General features: G+C 44.2%; 2 protein-coding genes across 3 annotated transcripts in view; one reads left to right on the top strand and one right to left on the bottom strand.

Moving 5' to 3' along the window:
* The window catches only part of JAM3 (junctional adhesion molecule 3), a 59,656-nt gene extending 56,752 nt beyond the window's left edge, over window positions 1-2,904 (top strand). Inside the window, exons 7-9 of the mRNA XM_004689082.2 lie at window positions 1,240-1,369; window positions 1,456-1,510; window positions 1,815-2,904. Of these exons, the coding sequence (XP_004689139.1) occupies window positions 1,240-1,369; window positions 1,456-1,510; window positions 1,815-1,850 (221 nt within the window). The 3' untranslated portion in view covers window positions 1,851-2,904. The remainder of the gene's footprint in view (window positions 1-1,239; window positions 1,370-1,455; window positions 1,511-1,814) is intronic.
* Window positions 2,905-5,019: 2,115 nt separating this feature from the next.
* Window positions 5,020-22,211, bottom strand: part of NCAPD3 (non-SMC condensin II complex, subunit D3) — a 60,295-nt gene continuing 43,103 nt past the window's right edge. Inside the window, exons 24-35 of one of the 2 annotated variants that reach the window (XM_012729967.1) lie at window positions 21,131-21,210; window positions 16,459-16,596; window positions 16,057-16,190; window positions 15,673-15,872; window positions 13,535-13,645; window positions 11,597-11,779; window positions 10,924-11,087; window positions 10,013-10,224; window positions 9,164-9,241; window positions 5,810-5,884; window positions 5,663-5,723; window positions 5,020-5,572 (exon numbers count right to left, since the gene is read on the bottom strand). In XM_012729967.1, the coding sequence (XP_012585421.1) occupies window positions 5,464-5,572; window positions 5,663-5,723; window positions 5,810-5,884; window positions 9,164-9,241; window positions 10,013-10,224; window positions 10,924-11,087; window positions 11,597-11,779; window positions 13,535-13,645; window positions 15,673-15,872; window positions 16,057-16,190; window positions 16,459-16,596; window positions 21,131-21,210 (1,545 nt within the window). In that variant the 3' untranslated portion in view covers window positions 5,020-5,463. The remainder of the gene's footprint in view (window positions 5,573-5,662; window positions 5,724-5,809; window positions 5,885-9,163; window positions 9,242-10,012; window positions 10,225-10,923; window positions 11,088-11,596; window positions 11,780-13,534; window positions 13,646-15,672; window positions 15,873-16,056; window positions 16,191-16,458; window positions 16,597-21,130; window positions 21,211-22,211) is intronic. The other variant, XM_012729968.1, reaches the window with a different exon arrangement.

Genomic DNA, 22,211 nt, shown 5'->3' with positions numbered 1-22,211 from the left:
AGATGAAAAAAAAATTGAGTAAAAGCTAATGACTAAAATGGACTTTCTGGAGATGATTGCTGTTGGAAACTGCTAATCAGTATCTTTTGAATAGGTTTAATAATCATAATGTAATTATTTATATTGTAATATAAGGTCACGGGAAGTCTCTAGAAATTCTTCCAGTTCTAGCCATTTTGCATTAAGCTAAAACAAGTTTTAGCCCCAACAATTTTCCTGTGCTGTGATGCTGTTTTGGGGCTAAAGGGAGGTGTTGAGGGCAAGGTGGCCAGATGGTACGGGTCAGGCTCCCTGAGGGAAGCGAAGTCGTTCCCTCCCTGTGTGCGGCCCTACTGGAGCAGAGCTTCCCACACGTACTTGAGCCGAGACCCCTCTGGGCCCATTGTTTCACATCCAGGTCCCAGGCACCAGGCCATATGTATGAACTCAACCCTCTGGGTGGTCTGGGAGCCCGATGGATAAAACAACATTCCTGTGACCTGTCAAATTTCGGTAACTCTGCTGTAGGGTAGGAGGGAGGTTCTTGGGTTTTGCCTCAGACCTATCGATTCTTAAGATAGAACTTGGGAATTGGCATTTTAAAATCAAACCTTCAATTTTTAAACATATACTCATATTTGAGAGCCACTGTAAGAAAAGGAAAAATATGAATACAAGTTTTTTGATTTGTATTTGTATAAAGGAAGTAAGTCCCCACACTGAAGGTGACCACTACTTCTGCCCAGTGTCCCAAAAGGAGAACTAGGTTTGTCAAGGGGGTCTCTTGAGAAGGACCTTCAGAGCCAAGACTAGAAAGCTGACAGGGTGAAAGGTCATTTTCACTTTATATTTAAATATGCTTGAAACTAGCTCTCCTTTCCAAATAATCTGCAGCAAACGGAAGCCCTGGAAATAAGGATTACTTTTCCCCCTGGCATCTAAATTCTATCATGTAACCATTTCATCTACTAATAATATTCTCAGAGATTTAGCCAGAAGGTTTTTAAGGCTTTTATACAATACCAGCCCGGCTTTTACTAAAGTGTGAAGCAGAAGCTTTTCAAGTATGTAGACATCGCAATACTTTTTACAATCTGGGATCTGAATGTTTAAGCCAGAGTTTGCATTCTCATCTTGCTCTCGGACTGAGGTAGGCATGAGGGAGCAGTGGGAGGATAGAGTAAGACAGGAGACCCTACAGGGTCAGGGTGTTGTATGAAATTAGGTGGTATCTTCTCCCTCAAATCTCCTTTTCTCCAGATGACCTGAACATTGGTGGGATTATTGGGGGAGTCCTGGTTGTCGTTGTCGTCCTGGCACTGATAACAGTGGGCATCTGCTGTGCCTACCGGCGTGGTTACTTCATCAACAACAAACAGAATGGGGAAAGGTGAGCCTGTCTTCAGGGGAAACTGCAAAGTTCAGGTTGGAATTGATGTGGTGACAAGTTCCTGAACCATTCTTTCCTTGTTTCAGTTACAAGAACCCAGGGAAGCCAGATGGAGTTAACTACATCAGGACAGATGAGGAGGTAAGGTATGAGAGACCAGAGCAGACAGCATTTAGGAAACCTAGATTTAAAATTCCCAGCGGGGGACACGACATTCCTACTTGGAAACCCTGGGGTGCCCTCTGAAAATTAAGATGTCTGCATTATCTTCCAGACCCCGAATTCTTTAATCCTTCATAGTAGTATGTGTGCATACGTGGCATTCAGCTTGCAAGTTGTGTTTTGTGCTGTATGTGTCTTCTTCAGGGACTTGCCCTCCACTTTCCCTTTCTACTGTGCCTGGATGATAGGGAATGGCCGAGTTTAACTTGTGTTGGCCTTGCAGGGTGACTTCAGACACAAGTCCTCATTTGTGATCTGATACTGGATGGTGTGACCAAGAGAGCACATGCAAATACCTCTACAGAAACTGCCACAAGAGCAGCGGGAGCAAAGTGCACTTGGACGGAGCTAGACACTCATGCAAAAGCTTTTTGTTTTGGCCAAAGTTGACTGCTACTCCTTTCTTACTTTTTAACAAGCCACATAAATAAAAATTTTCCTCAAGATGGACATGGTCTTCACGACACGAAACGGAATGAGTTCCTAGGTTCTCTCTGGCCCGACTTGCCGCCGGTGTTGGGGATTGTGCAGCTCCTGCTCAGCTGTGGGGCTGGGTAGTGCGAGGCCAGGGCTCTTGGCACTCGCCGGCAGCAGCCGCACGAGCCCCTGTGGGGAGTCGGGGTAGCTGTGCAGGGCTGGGAAACGCGTCACAGCGTGGAACCCTGCAGGTCCAGTCTGTTGAACCACCAAGTGATCCGGAAAAGGCTTGTTGTGCCGTGGCCTTGTGTGGTGGCCCAGAGAGCACTGTGTCCTTTTCTCCTGAAAAACTCTGTAGGGTCCATCTTGGAAAATATTTTTGGATCAGTATTTTATAAAAGCAACCAAAATCAGTAAGGTAAATTGCTTGTTTGAAGAAGGGATCTTCTTACCTGTAGGAATCCTTCTTGTCTAGTGGAAGGTTCCACTATTTAAAGCTAACTCTGAAATGGTACTGAAATAATGTTCTGATTTTTCTATGGGTGTTTATTTTATAAAATTTTACATTCTAAATTTTTGCTAAAGATGTATTTTGATTATTGAAAAGGAATTTCTATTTAAACTGTAAATATGTTGTCATACAATGTTAAATAACCTATTTTTTTTAAAGTTCAGCTTACAGTACGAGTCCAAGTTATTTGTGCTAATTGGAAAATACCAATAATTAACCCAAGGAATTGTCTCAAGAAGGCTTATTGGAACATTCCTTTTTCCCCACATGAGAACTTATGTTATCTGTACATCAACCATTATTCCTGAGGAAACTTTAAAAATACTCTACTTGAGTCATGTTGAAGTATGTGCCATCTCTCCAAAAGAAACAGAAGCTCTTAGGTTAGACAAAACAAACTACACATGTCCAAGGTGACCCAGAAGTTTAGACACGTGACTGTATACCTGGTCATCAGCTCCTCCGTAGGGCCGTCTCCACCGGTCCCAAATGATGCTGAGGCTAAATTCTGAGGCTGCTCGCACATCCACCTTGGGCGCTTCCATGCAGGGCTGCGTGCCGGTTTGCTTTAAGTAAGCGTTGTTACCCACATGCGACAAGGGCTCAGCTCAGCCTGTCCAGCTCTAACGTGGGCACTTCAGGTGAGGCAGGGATGCTCTGTGTGGCGTCTCCCAGGCCAGAGCTTTTTCAGGTGGATGGCTTGTCGAACAGCGCAGCTACTGCTCTTTGGTTTTTAAATTCATTTTACTTATTACATCTGTGTAGTTTGTAAGACTGTCATGAGCCAAAGGCAGTTTTGAAATATTGCCAATTCCAGTAATATTTTTTAAGGAAAATGATTTCTTTATTCTTCTGCGCTACGAAGAAAGCTCTGAGACACTGCAGGTCTTGTCTCTTTCGGCAGTAAGCCATTTTGTGGGGCAGCGAGACCAGCCTTTTGAAGACTATCAGTGCAGCCAGGGCAGAAAGCCTGACGGCGAGGAAAGTAAAACATTCAAATCAAAGATACTTTCCTAATTTTTTGTTTTTAACATTTTTACCTTCTCAAGACATTGCTCCCTTTGTGGGAGACATTAGAAACGTTATCCAAAAGCCTTTGTTCTTTAGAGCAGATGCTCTTTGCCTCAGATACAAGGCTGTGTGGAACTCATGATGTGAGGCCAGAAGCATCTGAAAGGAGCACCTTCAGCCCCACTGTGTGCTTAAGGATGGTTTTTAAGTAGAATGTAGTCATCTCGGAATTACACTTTCAGTGTCTTAATTTTTTATATTTTGAGTTTTTTTAAATTGGATACTTGACTTATGTTGACTTTTTTTTTCATGTTATGTGAAATACGCTGCCATGGGGTATTTGGGAGAAACAGCGGGCAACTCTTTGTAATTGCTTAGTGTGCCCAGCTGTCTGCCTCTGTGTCAAGAATGCTCAGAATTAAGACTGTCCTTTCATCTTTAACTACCCTGAGTAGAAGGGGTAGCTCCCACCCCTCCTTTAGTTGTCGGGGAACATCACCGTAGGTTCCCTTGGTTGTCTTAGTGGTAGAGTGGCCTTAACCACTTCCCTCTTACACCGGAAAACCTTCCACCCTCGTGCTCTGTGAACTGGGTCTGATGGTAGAGAAGTGGGCAGGGGGACTGGGAAGTAGTCGCCTATCACTGTAAAATGTAGAGCATTTGTGTGTTTCAAGATGTGAATGTGACTGAAGACTCGAGACCTACACAAGGCTGCAGTGGCCTTAGGTGTGGCTGTGCTGTACATAGATGTTACTCGTTTGTACTAACACTTGTAAGTTGGTATTCGTTAAACCTCATTTATAAAAAGCTTTAACAAAAAAAAATCAGCTTTGCCTCATTTTTCTCATTTGTGTTTACGTTATGTTTAGCGGCTTCTTCTAGCATTTCATTAGGCAAATGGCCCTGCCACTGCCCAGGTTTAAAGAGACTGCTGTCGTCATTTACCAGCACTGCGGAGCAGTCTGGGAGTCTGCTGGCAAGGCCAGGGCCTGGTTCCTAGTGGGAGAGCTGTGGGGGTGGGTCATGATACACTCCCCCTTCCCTACTTCAGCCCACATGATATATTAAGAACTTTAATGTCTGTAGAACAGTGATTAAGAATGGACCAGTAGAGTTTCTGGTCATTATTGGACAGAACATAAAACACAAGTGTTTAAAGGTTACCTGTTGGTGCCAGAGCAGAGCCAGAGGTCACCCCCCTTAAATGTCAGCGTTAGGGCACGCTGGGTAAGTGGCACGAAGCACCTTCTCTGTAAGCAGCATTACGTTATGTATGAAGATGAAGGCCTGTTAGGAAACCAACAGTCCTTAAAGACAAACAATCATTTTTTTTCCTAATAGGAAAGATCTGATTGTATTAAATGCTTGTTTAACTAAAATTACTACCAATAAAGGCACTGTTCTGAAAATAGAGAAATTCTATTGACTATCAGAAGGCTGTATTTATGCTTAACCTTTATTATTACATTTTAGAAAGCTGTACATTTTTTTAAAAAATCTGCAATTTATAAATAATAGAAAAAATATTACAATCAAATCTTATTATTATATATGAGAAACTGTACTAACAGGAACTCAAGCCAGCAAACACACTTGGTTTATAGAAAAGAAAGCCGATGCACTGTCTTCCTTAAGGATTCAGCTCACAGGTGGATTCAGCATTTTCAGAGGGGTAAAGTTAGATTATTAAATAGCTAAGGCATTTCTCTATTATTTTACAATGCTTTACCATATAGTTCATTAAAGACATTTAAAGGGCTGGCCAGCTACACAGGTGAGTCAGTGAGAGTGCTGGAATCCAGGAAAGTGCTGGTATAATGAAAGCACCCCAACCTAGGGATGTGAGGGAAGTGAACCCTGCCTTTCCACATACAGGCAACAAGGTGGTTTCTTACGGCTCCTGCCTTCCAGACACTCCCTGGAATGGACTGTTTTAGTTGGCTGTTTTCAGGGGAGTCTTTCGGAGCGATCTCCTGCTGGAGGCTGGGTTGTCTTTATTCCTGGCTGGAGACTTCACATTCCACTGCTGTGGCTGTGGAGGCCTAGGGGAAAGAAAAGATACGCTTGTTCTGGAGCTAAAAGAAAAAAACCTGATGCAAACATCTACCTCAAAAAGAACTCAGTAAACTTACTGTTTATCAGGCAGTGATAAGCATAAAATGTCATTCCCTTGATTCTGGGCTTCCATTTTTTCTGAAAGGGAATCAAACACAAATTCAGGCATTCCAGAGCTCCAATGGTGGTGGATATGTGTGATGGGTAGGGGACTGAGAACTTGCCTTTGCCAGCAAAAGGAGTTGGTGGAGTGGCGATGTAGCTGACCCCTGCTCCAAATGTGACATCATTGATGGTCTCTGGCAAGGGGACACAACATGGTTAATGAAAAGCTGGCAGAAGAAAGCACTGCACCCATCACCCAGGTGAGGTCAGCTATAGGCCTTCAGTCTCCACATGAGATGCAGTGTCTCTCTGGCCTCAGGTTCAATAAGCTCCTCTGAAATGCTTAACATTCCTTTCTGCTGGAACTTTCTCCTTCCCATCCATGGTCCCAGCTCCTGACTTCAGGGCAGCAGACTGGTTGGGACACTGTTGGCCCCCACTAGCCTCACGCACCTGCTGCCTTCAGACACTGCCTGGATGTCATTTCTTCACACCTGGTACCTTCACACCTGGCCAGTTTCAGCCCAGTGCGCCCCCTTGAGTCATGCAGCTCTGGCAGGATCACGCCTGACTCCCTGGTGCCTCACCACTCAACCTCTGCTCTTCAACATGTGTCTTCTCTTTCCCTGTCCAGTCTATGGTCTGTGCCAGCTGGAAGCACAGGCACCATTAGCTGCTTCTTCCAGCCTCAGCACATCTTCCAAGTCTCCTCGTCTGCTTGCTTCGACCCCACCTCATGGGGACGCTAGCCTTGACCTGTCAGAATGATAGGCTTCCCTTTCCAAACTTCCCTCAAGAGGCAGGAGAGTGCAGAGTAAGGGCAGACATTCTGAATCACACTTGGCTTGAATTCTAACTTTGCATCTTACTATACATGTGAGCCTCTCTGGAAAGGGGGATTCAAATGTCCCTTCCTCATAGGGAAGTCATCAGGATTCACAAGATGATTTATGTTAAGTCCTTAACACTATCTGCTACAGGTAGGTGCTTAAAAGACATTAGCAATTTAAATGCACTGTCTGTCACTGAAGTCCAGAGAGACAGACTGCCCTGCACAAGCAGTGTGAAGGCGCAGTGTTGAAAGGGAGACCTGGAGTCCAGCCTCGGGGCCAACAGCCTGGTGTGACCAGTCCGGCCCTCCAATACCCACTGACTGTCCACAGACATCCGCACAGTAGGTGCTGCCCTGTGGCCCTGGCTGCACCTGCGTTCCTCTGCTCCCAGTGTCGCCCCAACCTGTGCCCCCCGTCTGTCCCTCCTATTTCACATGAGCTGCAGTCACCACAGAGCTCAGCCCCAAGCAGCGGCTGTGGTCTGTGCTGTCCCTCCTACAACAATGCCTGTGGAGTGGGGGCTCCGCTCCTGCCCTTGCTTCTATGACACTGCCGTGGGGTTACCGCCTGTACTTTGCTCCTCGGCGTCACCAGAGCTGGGAGGTACTCAAGAGACTACTTTCAACACTGCCTTTCAGACAGCTCAGTTCAGCTCAGCCCTGCTTCTGGGAGTGCTCCTTGGATGGCAGTGAAATTCCCTGGTTTCACACATTCCTTTTTCTGTCTGGAAGCCTGTGCACATCCAGGTAAAATGTCTTCAACCTTCACAGAAGCGTCTGAGCACTTACAGCGAAAGGCACTGCCTTGTTGCTGCTTGCATTCCAGTGAGAAGGTCCCGCTTAGAGACCTCACTTAAAATGTAGCTCTGCAAAGTACCCATTTCCACTTAGCAAGGCTACTCTGCTCATACTCAGTATCACTGCGGTGCCCAACGAGTGGGGCATTTTTCTTCCTGGCTTTGTAGAATTGAGACCATTCTTCGACAGTCACCTACCTAAACATAGCGTGGTCAACAGAATGTGTTTATAAACCATCGAGAAAAAGAGCTGAGTGTTTTTAAATTCTCTAATATTTTTCCCAGAAGCAGAGCTAACAGGAAACCCTTCCTCAATTACTTCCTCTTGGTTCAGAATAAGGAGAGCTCCCCAGGAATTTTACATTCAAGAGCCTACAGAAAGAAAAAATACACTGTTGATCGGTGGGCATATGCAGCCTTATTTTCACTGCAAAGACAGCTCCCCACAAGCAGATTCAGGCAGCGCAGGGCGGGGCCAGGGCTCACCCTGGGGAGCGCATGCTGCTGGGAAACAAACTGGGCTCAAGAGGACACATGAAACAGACACAATGCAGCCTCCCCATTTCTTCACACGGGGTACCTAAAACTCTGTCGTAGCCCCGAGCCATGAACACAATGTGGAAAATGTGAGAGGTTGAATTTTTTGACATACGTGACGTTACATCTGTTCAACAGAAACCCCAAGTTATCCACTGCTTTTAATGGCAAAAGGTCAGGATTCAGATGTCATCTGAGGAGAGGTGAAGTCAGGTTCATCCACTCACCTCCCTTACAAGGGGCAACCTGGGTAACAACCTATAACCTAGTACCTATTCTAAGAGCTCACAGAACCCCAAAGAGCTAGAACACGGCGGGCGTGCAGCAAGCTGTACTTCACTCCGCTGCTCCCTGCAAGTGTGCTCCCCACACTGTTCTCATCTGACTATGAGGCCTGAGTTTGGCACTGAGAGAGGTACTGGAGGGAACACAGAAGTGAGACATCAGAAAACCTAGAAAGAGCACAACAGCTTTTGAATGGAAAGCAAGGTCAGCGAGTTACTCTGAAGTGAGTGCTGCTGAGAGGGGTGAAGGCCAGGGAGGGTCTGTCCCCACAGGCGGCAAGAAGGGGCCTCTAAGAGCCCAGGCTGTGCTGGGTGCTCAGGAAGGTGAAGGTGGCTAGTGCCCAGCACCTGCAGAGACATGCTGGGTGGGACTTTGCAAACCACACTGCAGATTTTGGGCAGCACAGTGTCTCCATAGTATAATTTTCTCAAAACAATGATTATAGAGTCTGAGGAAAAAAACTATAAAACAAAGCAATGGGAGTACTCTATTTCTAATATCCCTCTAGTTTGAAATCAAAGGAAGGACTAGGAAATTAGGAAAAAGTCACATTAACAGGCCCAAGCAGACACAGGGCCTACTCAGCATGGCACAGCCCTCCATATGCCAGTGTGTGTGGGGTTGACCGCCACAGTGCACAAGGCTCCTGCAGCGCTGAAGGCTGAGCGCTGGCTGAGCACAAGGGCAATCTGGGGTGCTCGAGAGTCTAGAATGGCAGGAATAGCACTGCCTAGAAGCTCCCCTCAGCCTCGTGCCTGCTTCCCTACCTACGAAATAAGAATGCCTGCAGGGCAGCTGCGAGCTTCACCGCGAATACAGGCAAAGCACTAGGAAGAGCACTTGACACTGAGCTGGTGGGTCACTGTACTAAGTTTTGTTCAGGCTGAGAAACGCTGTGGGACACTGTTGCCCGCCACCACAGCTCTTACCCAGCCAAAGAACTTCCCTCCAGTAAGTGCAGCAGATACACAGTGACTGCAGGAGACCATGCAGAAGCCAGCTTGTCCCTTATCCTTACTTACTCTCAGGAGTGCTGATGGCTCGTTTGGTCACGTGGTCAATTGCTCCATTGGACTCTTGCTCTAAGCTGTATGAAGATGCTGGGAGACAATGGGCAAGTTAGTGCTCCAGTCAGGTGTTTTGTAAAGCAGCAGTTCGGAAAGATACAAATAAATGCCAAACTAGAGAAACAACATCCATTTTCATTTAGATTGAAATAGAAATTAAAACCATTACAGTTTTCAGTTTTTAAAGATCAACCAAGAAAACGGGAAATTAAAAAGCCAGTGTTTCTAAGAAGGAGAACAGACCCTCCTGCGTCATGGGGATTCCATGTGGAGGGAACGAGAGGGCAGTTTAATGCATAAAAAATAGAAAAAAAAATTCATGGCCTCCAAGTGCTGAAAATTAAACCTAACCCTCCATGCAACCTATATCTATGCACAAGGATGTTTACTTGTGATATTATTTCAAACACCTGAAAAGCACTTACATGTAAGAACAGAGCACTAATTATTATGGCACTTCCACAAGCTAGACATTCTACAAGCCTCTGGCAGCAAAGTTTTGGAAGAACATTTCATTGCAAAATCACAGTATATTACTGTAATTGTGGGTGAGAAGTAGGTTATAAAACAATGCACACTAAGATCACATTTTGTGAATAAAACCAAACATGTATATGAGGAGTAAGCCTAGAAGAGTAACTTCACTGCTTTGAGTTTTTCTATTTCACTTTATTTTCCAAAGTGTTTGTCATAAATATGCATTCTTTTTATAACCTATAATCGAAAGCCCCCAATTAATGTTAATTTGCTTTAAAGAAAATTGAAACGTGAGAAGAAATGAGGGGGTGTTTTCTGTGTTCTGACCTGTACACTGCGCTGTGTCTAAGATGGAGAACGGAGAAGTTCCATAGCCTCTTGGAACCTTCTCGAGCTTACCACGATTGTGCGCTTTATCTGGGCTTCCAGAACTTAAAGCGAAAGGCAGTACTCCTAAGCTCCGACTCTGGTGCTTGCTCTTTGACTCCACAGCTTTTTTGACAGAATTCAGGATGGCTATGGTACTCAGGGACATGGGTCTGAGGAGAAGAGGCCAAACATGCAGAAACTGTTAGGAGGACAGGATGGCCTGAAAGAACTCTGCACAGTTTTGTGGACTCCACCCCTTACTTCACCCCCTACTCCAGAGACTGGAAACTGTAACTCCCAGCAATACCATGGAGAGAACTGCAAGGACCCAAGGGCAGAGCTAAGTGGGCATTCTGGGACTTTTGGGGAGATATAAGGGAGTGATGTGAGACTTGCTCTCTCTCTGGACCGTGTGGCTGGTTGTTTGACTCTTGACGACCTCTCAGTGTATTGGAGTTCCAAGTCAGTGGAGCTGGTAGGATGTTCTACTTAACTTGTATCTCTCTTTCTCTTTCCCTTTGGTTGTACCTTTTCCTTTCCCCTTTGTAAATAAACCCATTATTGACCCTTTTTGTGTGGGCCTGCAATACAACTGAATTTTAAGTGTGTGTGAGGACCCACAGACAGGTACCCAGTTCTCATTGGGTTGCCCTGTAACGAAAGCAAGGAAATGAAACACTGGAAGGACTAGCCACTTTCTTTCAAGTGTACCCCTCAGCTAACTTGAGTCAGTTCTAGTGGAGAGGATCTTGGAAGGAAGTCTCGGGGGCCCCGTGGGAACATCCTGAGAACAGCCAATGGGAACGGTGCGGATGCCTCTGAGCCCATGGTGGGAGGGTGAGCCTGTTCCTGAGTCAGCGGCCCCATACCTGGCTTTGGGCAGTAACCTCTTCATGGAGCCGGTCTCTAGTGCAGGCGGCACAGTGGGTGCGTGACTGGTGCTGGACCGCGGTGTGGAGGGCAGCCTCATGGCAAGAGGCACTGTGGGGTTTTCGTGGCCAGTAGCTGGTATTATTTCTAAACTTGTAGCACCCTGTCACAGAAGGTACAGTATTATCTTCTAACACTTAATAAAAAGTAGAACTTTCTCTTCAAAAACAGTACTGGTAGCAGACTGCCACATGCAGATGTTAGGTCATTCAAGAAAAAAAGCAGTGAGTTTGTCCTCATTTTTTAATGTAGCTGATCTGTTAGGATTTCTCAGGGCAGTGAGCACACTGGGATTTGAAAAGTAAGCAACAGCTCACCTAGAAACACCCCCAAGTGATGTGTTCTAGAGAGGCATGCTGGGCGGAAGACTGCAAATGAACTAAGGCACCCTCCAGGGAAATGAAGTTGTCTGTCACTACTATACTTGAAGATCAGCTAACCCAGCATACTTCCTGGCGCTCAGTTATGGTGAGGACTTTCAAGATCAGTCACAGGCCATGACCTTCAGGGGGAGGAACACAACAGTGGCCCACACAGCAATCCTAAAGGTTCTATCTCAGACCAACCTCTGGTTACATGCACATTCTGAGGAAGGAGGGCAGACTGGTCTACCTGCACCATGTGGGCCCCGTCGGCGCCTATGGCCACTTTGCTCACATCTGCTTGTTTCGCCAGCTCTTGCTCCTGCGCAAGCTGTTCGTTGTATTTCTTCATATCGTACTCAAGTTCTGATGCCAGCTGTTTGTCAACTGCAAAGAAATCCTTGACTTCATCTCGGTAATCCTGCATCACTTCCTAAAACAGAGCCAGAGGCATCCTTTAATGTTCTCCTGGATAAGTCAGCTCCCCCAACCATACTTGATAAATAACAGGAAGAGTGAGATCCATTTTACTGACAGCAGACTACTACTCTCACATTACCCGACAGATTAACACAGCTATTCTCCCAGGACAGCCCAAATGCATAGTGTTGACCACACCCCTGGGAAGTGTGATTGAGAGTCACTAGTAATTCTCATCCCTGAGGATGTTCATCAGCCAGTTAAGCGGCCTGGGTTCCTGATGGGAAAAAGAGTATGTGGTTGTGCCAGCTTAGCCTAAACCAGAACTTGGAACAGGGAACAAGTGCCACTGTTGCTGCTCCCTTTCCATTCCTAGGTCTGTGGTGGGGAAAGTGATGTGTCTGGGTGACCTAGCTGGCCCTGGACAGTTCAAAGGATCTTGCAGTGCCACTGTGGCAGGTCCCTTGGGAATTCAAGTCAGAGATTAGGTGAGTAACTCATAGCAGTTAGGGCTCAGACACTGGCAGGAAGTAGTGCAGTCTGACAGCGGCCCTGTCTGGATGAGCCAAGACTCACAGACTACAACTTTGGCTCTAAAGATACATGTGTGTCCTCTCTTGAAGAGAAGAGAGAAAAACTCCTGTCATTACAGGGTGAGACTAGTCTCAGCCTTAAAGGCGGCTGCTAGGGAGGCAAATTTCTCTGCTAAGGGACGGGTATTTTACCCCACAGTATTAGAGGGAGAAAAAGACACCACAACCCTGAGTATAGGGAAGTCCCAGCAAAGGGAGTGAGAGTGGGTGGCCCCAGTCAGAGTGAGCCTCGCTGGAGTTCTCTCACAGGGGCGGCCGATGAAGAGGACGATACAGTTCACGCAACTAGGTGAGCACCCTTTGTGCTCGGAAACAGGAGTCAGACTTAAGAGTGTAAGTTGTCTACTGAGATGAAAAAATGCACAAAATGAAGAATGACGTAAAAAAAAAAAAAAGATTATATTTGAGTGTAAGTTGTCTATCCTGAGCTCTTTTGTTTCTTGCCTGAGGTTTAAGATAGGGCAACAGAAGAACAAATGGGATTTCTCTCCTCCCTCCACCCCTCAGACAACAAGACACTATTTTTCCCACCTTGACGTCTTTAGAAAAAAGTCTTTGAAAATTTATATTCAATGTAGTTTTGTTGTTGTCCTTTTCAGAAAAAAAAAGCATTTTTTTGAGGAAGAAAGTGTAAAAAGAGAAAGGAAAAAATGTTGCCTTTATTTCTGAAAGCTATTGCCAGAGAGGCGTAAGCCCGTCTCTCTGGCTGCAAGGGCACAGGTCCTGGCTGAGACTTGCGCACGGCCGCACTTGCGGTTCCCCAAGGCTGCTGCTTACAGGGCATTTCATCCTAATCTTGGCAATCAGAGGTGAACATCTCCCCATTAAACATGCTGGCCAGTCTCCTTCTCCCTCACCAGAATGAACTAAGGTGATGACTTTGTCCTTGACCCAGCTGAGAAAGTTCAAAATTGAATCTAACTGCCATCCAGGATGCCCAGGCTCGGCACCGAGACTCAGCTTTTCACAGTCTTAAACTGCACGGAAAAGGTGTAGGCCAGCTTCGAGTCTGTGGTCACACTAAGTCCTCTTGGAGTCAAGCTGGCTGGCTGGGACAGTGGAAAAAAAAAATGAAATGCTGGTGTGTGTAGCACTGACTGCTAACTGTACCATCATAGTGGTCATGAGCTAGGTAGGAGGCACCACCGACCCCAAAGTATATGGTCATCTTTTACCCTGAGATAGTTCATGAGCTCCCGCAAAGCTGGGACTTTATTCTTCTCTAGCACAGTCTTCAGGGAGATGATAATTGGAATAATATTTTCTATGAAATTCCTCTTCTGAACCTGTAGCAACACAAAGGCATGTTTTAGATGTATCAAGTTCTAAAAGACAAAGATTTGTCCTGACCTCGCTCTTGCAGTGCTGTCAATCCAGAAGATGCTGCTAATGTTGACTTCCGGTTTGGTACTAGGAACTGTACAGGAACCCATCACCTTTGTCCTGAAGACTTTATACGCATTATCTCAAGATACTCAAAGGCTTTGTAAAGTAGGGACGTGAGAAACATTCTTTCACTCTCTAAACAAGGGAAAGGAATTAGGAAAACATTGAGTAACTTGATAGAAAGCTCTAAAACTCACACAAACATCACAGAGCCACTTGGCTCCACATTTAAAATACTTTCCAAATGCTCCATGTGGAATGAAACTGGTTTCTATTCTGGCCACTCAGAGATATTTTGTGTTCGTGTTGGTGAAATGACTATAGCTGAAGATAGCTGATCATGGAGATAGTCAGTTTTCTCTTTGTGTTTATGACTTCACACGTTTAGAAAAAGCACTACATATTTACTTGTACAGGATCTGATGTCATCAAGTCTTCATGTTCTCTACCATAAGTGATCACTAACCACAAATATGTTGTAATAAATATTTTAGAATTAAAAGTAATTCATTACAGAAGCCCACTGTAAGATTAATCCTTTGGAATCAGAAAAGATATTTTCTCTTCTCATTTAAAGCCATCAGTATGCTGCTTCTTTCTTGCTTGTAAACTACTCATTTCTTCAAACAAACAAAAAACTATCATTTCCTGGAGCAGAAGGGTGATTGGTAGAGAAATAAACAATTTAATAAGTATGAGCCTGAGTAGATGGCAAGTTCAGGGACAGACTTAATAAGTGGAACACACACATTCTTCAACACCTCTTTGTCAAACACCTCTGTCCCAGACACAAAACTGTGAGGCAGAGAAATGAAGTCAAACTCTTGCCTCAGTCGCTTGTTGAGCAGAGTGTGTGTTTTGCTAAGTGGCTGATATGATCAGCCCTTAGGGAACAGGGGAGCCTGAGCTGGAAGGGTGGGCAAGATGTGCACTGAGGAGTGCTTCTTTGAAAAGATGCTGTGCAGAAATGAGGCGGTGGAAAGGGGAGCACAGGTGGAACAGAAGAGCCAGCGTGCAACAGCGAAGGAGAGGGACAGGAGTGAACAGTGGTTTGACGGGGGCATGGGAGGAGCAGCGCAGGGGCCAGGTCTTGAAGAGTGGAGATTTTATTCAAAAAGATGACTGGAAGTCACCAACCTAATGATTCAAGTATTGGTGAGGTATAGCATGGTGCCATAAATGTACCCATGTCAGTGAGCAGCTCCACAAGTGTTGACAGGACAGGAGTGGCCATCATTCGCAGTCCCTCACCCCCGAGTCACCCTGCCCACAGGCTGTTTCAGGCAGAGGGATAAAATGATCACATTTGTATTTAAGAAGGTTGTTTGGGCAGCAAGATGGTAGGTGGCCTACAACAGGAAGAAATTAGAGAGGATGCTGGCAACAGCCCAGGCTGAGATAAATCAGAACCAGTGGAAATGTGAGAGGAAGGATTTGCAACATAAAATACACTGGGGACAAACTGGATGGGACCAAAGTCTGTATCTTCGGACTCGGAAGCCTCAGGGCCCAGGCAGCGAACACAAATTAGTCACCCAGCTAGGTAAGACAACAAAGCTGGCCCCTCACATCATCTGAGTCCCAATTTTCACACTCATTGGCCAACAAAGCCTGTGCCTGGCACACCAGACTCTCAACACGGTGGCACCGATTCTCTTTTGGGTAGAGAATGGTTTTGCATATGATATTCCCTTCACTATAACAGAGATTGATGGAGAAGAGAGACCAAAGGACGAATAAGTCTGAGATGCCTGTGGCACGTCTGGGCAGTGGAACTGGTTCAGGCTCACAAGAGAAGCTGGGGTTAGAAACACAGATTGAGAATAATCCCCACCAGGTGCGAATTAAGGCTACTGCTAAAGAACGAATGAATTCCTGGGAAAACCATGGGCATCTACGGGGAGCGGCCCAGTTAGAAGACACTCACTTGGGAGATGAGCTTCTTCTGAGCTTCTTGCATGACTACATTTGCCAAGGCCATGTCATCTTCTTCTATAAGGAGATCCTTATCTGGCTTAGATCTCATCGCCAAGAGCTTGATCTCCTTGGAGCTGAGGATCTCGAACGTGTCAGACAGTAGCTCACTGGCTTCCATATCCAGGGGCAGGATGCCATCGGCAAAACATGCTGAGACAACAAATGGTCACCTGTGAGAAACACTGGGGCGAGAGGCCCTCACAGCAGCATTCTGGACACAACTGAAGCTGAAGGAGGGAAAAGGGGTGTTCCTGCTGTATCAAGAGTTTTATTTGCTATAGATCTATTGGGCCACTTTAAAATACATACTTTATAGCAAATACACCACACCTACCCAAAATACTGAGGCAGATTTTAGAAGTGATATTGAAGCGCTGTTCATCTGTGAAGTGCTCAAGAAGAAACTTGTAGATTTTCATTCGTTTTTCCTTGTTTGTCTTTCCCTTCAGTGAAAACAGCCACTTCTCTCTACGGCAGGCAAAACAGGGCAATTTCAGCACATCATGTTGTCAAGAGTGACCAGGGCTTTAATTTTAATGACAGTATCTGAACAGCTGTCCAGGCTCAAGTACACTGATGAGACAATAATGCTTATCACAGGCATTTCCCTTAGGACTCCATGCACACGAGGCCTGTCCTGTCAAGAGTAGGCCAGCAGCCCAGCAGTACTGACCACTGGCACTGCCAGGTGACCCCTTCCTGCCCCTCACTGCCTCTTCCTGATGGTGTCACTGACCTCTCCGACTGGGGAAACTTGTTATACTTCTCGTGCTTCTCATAGTTATTGAAGTGGAAAATACACTCAATGAAGTGCTGGAAGAACATGATGGGATTCCTCTTCAGTAACAGGTGGGCCAGGCAGAACTCTCCGAAACTGCAAAGGGACAAACCAAAGAAAGAGGCCCATTTGCTACTGGCAGACAGACTCTAAACTTACACCAAGAACTCTGCAATCCAGAGGGGAACTGTGAGCAAGGGTAAGGGAATCTAAAGCTACCCCATTAAATAGCTTCATTCAGATCAAAGCAGGTTACAGATTTAGCTCTTTTTACCCTTGCTCAAGAGACTCCTTTGTGAATACAAGTCAGCATAAAGTGAACTCTACCTGGTTTCCTCCCAAATTCTAACAAGGTGTGACTACTTAACTACACTTCCAGTGCTCAGTCAAGACCCTGTTCATGCACTCAGGCTCCTGACCAGGCCTACAATACACTATAGCTCCAATGAGGGCCAGGGGTTCAGCCCGCAAAGATGCCAGCTTCCTGAGGCAAGTGATTTCCTAATTTGGTTACCCTCAGCCACCACTCCACATCCAGAACGCTAATTCCCTGCGCCTCCTCGTCGCTAGCCCACCCCCATGTTGTTCCATGTCTTTCTTCTCTGGTCCTCTTTCCTCTTTAATCTGTCTATCATCTACTTGGTATTCCAGGTTCCACAATGAGACCAATTATATACTTTCTCTTCCTCACCAAAAGGTGGCTTCCCTCTCAGGGTACCCTCCCTACAAGATGGCTCAAGGTGAGACTCTCAAAAATCACAGTCAAGGTGCAAGGATCACATTTCACTTATGATATTTTCATCACTCATTTACCAAAAATCACTCAGTATGCATTTGGTTTCCAGCTTTTTCAGGTACTAGGGATAAAGTAGTAGACAAGATACAATCTCTACCTACTAGGGAGCTTGTATTCTAGTGGGGAGACTGATGTTACACAAACAAAAACATTATCATAAACGCACTATAGAGTAAGACGACTGGGAAGAGAGACGAAGGGTTAAAAATGAACTACTCCATCTGCTTCATATGACAATACTCAGCCTTTTCTTTGCAAGTTTCTTTGCCATCTGTCTATGTGGCCTCCACTGTTTGGAAATTGCTTCCCAGTTCTCCCAATGCCAATCCTAACATCACTGCTGTGGTCTGAATGTGAACCCCCAACAATTTCTATGTTGGAAACATAAACCCCCAGAGATATCAATTAGAAAGTGGAGCCTTTGGGAGGTGAGCAGGTCATCATGGCAGAGTCCCCATGAATAGGTTAAGTGCCCTTACAGGAAAGATCCCAGGGGGTCCCTTCTACCAGTTGAAGGTACAATGGAGAATCTCTTCCAAGAGCAGGTCTTCACCAGAACCCAGACATACTGGTGCCTTGATCTCAGACTTTCACTGCCAAACTATAAGAAATCAACTTCTGGGGTCCCAAAGCACCCCAGTCTGAAGTGCTTTGGGACAGCAGTCTGAATGGACTAAGAATCACTCCAGGTTATCTTTAGTATCCACACAAATGAGCCCATTTAATGTCTTAACTTTCTATTTTCCTGATCTCATCAACTCCAGTGACTCTCACATCTGTCTGCCACATCTGGACCATGTCACTATGTCTTGTGATGTCAGATAATTCACTTCGTGACCACACTCACCGATCTTGCAGCTTTTTGACTCTCCCCACTGCACTTGTTTGACAAGTTCACTAAACCCTCCAGATCCTCAGTTGCTTCTTTTTCTCCCAAACCAAGCCATTTCTCTCTTTCCTTCCCTTTCCATCCCAATAGTACTTTCTTTCCTCAGACCTCTCTGGCCCTGACTGCTGCCCTTCTGTAGCATTTGCCCAGTTAAGTTGAAACAATATTCGTGTTACCTGGCTAGCATCTTAAGACTGTATCACAAGAGCACCATCTAGTGGGCAAAGGGGAAAATATATCATATAATTTTGCAGTGCTCAAATTTGGGGTTTCAATGACTAATTTAAAATGTCATGCATTGACATACATTTCAGTAACTCATCCCCCAAAGCAAATAAAGTAAAGGAAAAGATAAACAGCTGGGACCATAGCACATTAAAAAGCTTCTGTACAGCAAAAAAGACATTAACGAAAACAAAGAGACTCCCTACTGACTGGGAGAAAATTTTTGCACACACTATTACTGAACAGGGACTGCTCATAAAGATCTACAAAGAGCTGACTCGATTAACAAAACAAAGTAAGCAATCCAGTCAAAAAAAGGGCAGAAGATCTAAAAAGACACTTCTCTAAAGAAGAAATGCAAATGAGCAACAGGTATATGAAAATATGCTCAATATCACTTTTTACCAGGGAGATGCAAATAAAACTACAATGAGAGAACACCTTACTGGCTCATATTAAAAAAAAACAGGAAACAACAAATGTTGGTGAGGATGTAGAGAAAAAGGAACTCTCCTACATTGCTGGTGGGAATGCAACAGGTCCAACCACTATGGAAAACTGTGTTGAAGTTCCTCAACTATTAAAAAGGGAGCTCACATATGACCCCCCCTAATCTACCCAAGGACACAAAAACATTAATTCAAAAGGATACCTACCCCTTGTGTTTATGCTGCACTATTTACAATAGGTAAACTATGGAAACAAGTCAAGTACCCAAAAATAGATGACTGGATCAAGAAGATGTAGGACATATAAACAATGGAATAGTATTCAGTAATCAAGAAAGATAAATATGCCATTTGCAGCAACATGGGTGGAGCTGTAAGGGATTAATTATGCTCAGTGAAATAAGCCAGAAAGAAAAAGAAAAATACTTGATGGCTTCATTCGTAGGAGGAATACAGGAGAACCAAATAAGGGGTCAGGAAAAAAATAACTATAACGAATCAAAAAGCAAAATTAGCAGGCAATTATAAATCAGAGACAATCTGCAAGGGACCAGGAGGTAGGGGGTCAAAACAGGAGAGAAGAGCACAAAGGACTATAGTGATGATGCATGGGTGAATTGGTGGTGGGGATTATATAGGGATTACACCTGAGAGGAAAAAGCAAACACTGTACAAAAAATGAAGAATGATGTAAAAAAAAAAAAAAAAAGTAAAAGTTTAAAAATTTGCTTATGCCAGAATCTTTAGGAAATCTACCTAACCCAAAAAGAAATTCAATAGTTTGTTTTGTTTCTTCAGAAGAGCTAACTTGGAAGATACATACGAAAAAATTAACGTATTTAACGGAAGCAGACAGGTGTGATCTTTGGCCTAAAAACAGAGGAACTAATTTGAACTCGTTACCAAAAGAGTCACCAGCTTTACAAAGCTGAAATCATGACCCACATGTTAACCATGCACGGCTTAAACAAACCCAAAATGTAGATCAGATGACAAGTTTGAAGGGGGAACATGAAAATGTCCAAGAGGCACTGTCTGACTCTAGTGTAAATATGCACCACACCTGCACTCAGTAATTCTTTCTGATTCATGATTTGACCACCTATAGAACTGATCTTGTGCCTCGTTTACATGCAAATCAATGCTCTTTTTTAACCTAAATTGCTCTTTTTATAAAATTATAATATGAATAAGACAGACCATTAAAAAAACCCCAAACTATAGCCATATAGAGGAACTGACAAAAGTGGGGGAAGCTAGGTGGGGGAACTGTAGGTTCAATAACCAACCTCACTACTACTCAGATTTTTCACTGCTTGGAAAGTCTGCCAAGCACTTCTAATTAGGCTGCGCCTGGGCTGCCTGTGGCATAGGGAGTGCCACCAGAAGCAGGCTCTTGGTGGCAGTGGGAAGGTAAGAGGGGGCTGCATAGCTATACTGGTCCCTTCCCTGATTATGTAAATGAAGAAAAAGTAAAAGTCAGAGTCTTTGCTTTTGCTTCTGGCTCTAGACAGTATTAATTAGAATGTTAACCTTCTACTAGTTTATTATGTAGTATGTTCCTCCTTGGAAAATTACACCCGAAGGAAACCGAATAGAAATTCTTCCATGGAACTCAGAGTAAATCATTGGTGACCATATTTAGAACCAGAGGGACCCATTATTATAAGCTATTTATAGTTAATGAACTCTATAAAGACCTTTCCCTAACTGTAGTGGCTTTTACCATGACATCCTATTTTCCAACTGCAGGCTTGCTTTAGACAGAATTATTCATACAACACAATCTAGGTTAGTTAACAAATTTGGTTAGAGCAATTCTCCACCCCTAACAATCAATCTTTAAGAAAGAAGCATACAAGGACAGGATTGACAAGAACATTTCCAAGGAGCCTCTTATTTGTATACTCTAGTTCATACCAGGTGATTCTGTCTTAATTCCTAGATTTTCTTCCTTATAATCTCTGCACTTAAAAAAAAGCACATACTATTCATCACTCTTTTAGGAAAAGGGAACAAGTTAGCAAACATAGTCAATTCTAAGATTAATGAACAGTCTAAACAAGGCTTTATTCTTAACTTTATGCAAAATAAAACTATTAGTGTTTAAAAAAGTACAGCTTAATACTTAAAAAAATCTAACTCTGGCAACTTCTATAAGTTCACTAAATCTCGAATAATTCAGTTCTAATCCAATTTTAAAGAAGTCTAATGCATACCAGAAATTAGGTAAGTCCTTCAGTTGCCTGACATGTGAGGGAAAAGACTTACCTGGCAATATCCGGGTGTGAATCTATCAGAGTACTGACAAATCGAAAAAACAGAGAGCCCTTCCATTTTACAAATTCCTCCTGTACAAAGAGAAACCACATGTTGCAGGATGAACCTTCATGTCTATGCCTTAAATGGACTCAGTTACAACCAAATGTTAACTTCCTTTTGTTTCGTATTTCACCTGTCGTCTATTTTATGGCACACTATTAATAAGGTCAGAATGGCTCAGTCCTGATCATGTTCAAAGCACATACGATTTGTTAGTCACAAAGAAATGTGGAGGAGTAAGTGGGCAGAACAGCATTAAACAAAAACAATTATTCTAGAAAAAAGGCTCAAATAACATGAAGTTTAAAGGGAGGGGGCCACTGGTGCATTCATTAGGCACACAAGGCATAAAAACCCAGCAGACAGAACATATTAGAATAGCTGTACAGCTTAAATGTCTGTCTTAAAAATAAAATATTATTTTCTCTGATAATGGACTAAACATATGCTTTCAATGTAAATACAAACATCTGATGCTCTGTAGATGTTCGCTGTCCACTATGTTCATGTACATACTAAAGTACCTTCCAAGCTGCACAGGGCAAACATCATTTATAATCACCATCTTACAAGTGACAAAGTTGCATTTGTACACACTGACTTGTTCAGTTTTTTTTTTTTTTAAAGATTTATTTATTTATGCATACAGAACCGGGGTTTCAGGTGCAGGGCCAGTGAGAGGATTCACCAGAGATAGAGTAGGGAGAAGAACAGGCAGATTGTCAAAATACACTGCTGAGGGGAGCAGCGGGTGGGTCAGGAGAGGTCTGCCTTGCCATGTGGGATCACTTCTAGGGCAGGTGGGAATCAAACTCGTGTGCAAGTAGCCTCAGCTTCTTAATGCTAAGCTTTAACTCATTGCGCCACCAGGGAGGGCCCTGACTTGTTCAGCTTTAAGGAGAATGACAGACCTGGAACTATTGCTACTTGTCTATTAAATGTGCTTTTCTCCACATGGTGTTTATTTGCAAAAATGAAATTTCATACTGCCTGATAGGATATCTGAACATCCATTCAAAATGTTATTAGG

Source organism: Condylura cristata, unplaced genomic scaffold (genome assembly GCF_000260355.1).
Source record: "Condylura cristata isolate star-nosed mole 26May11 unplaced genomic scaffold, ConCri1.0 scaffold00025, whole genome shotgun sequence".
In the NCBI taxonomy this organism is placed as follows: Eukaryota; Metazoa; Chordata; class Mammalia; order Eulipotyphla; family Talpidae; genus Condylura; species Condylura cristata.
This window is presented reverse-complemented; position numbering and strand designations above follow the sequence as displayed.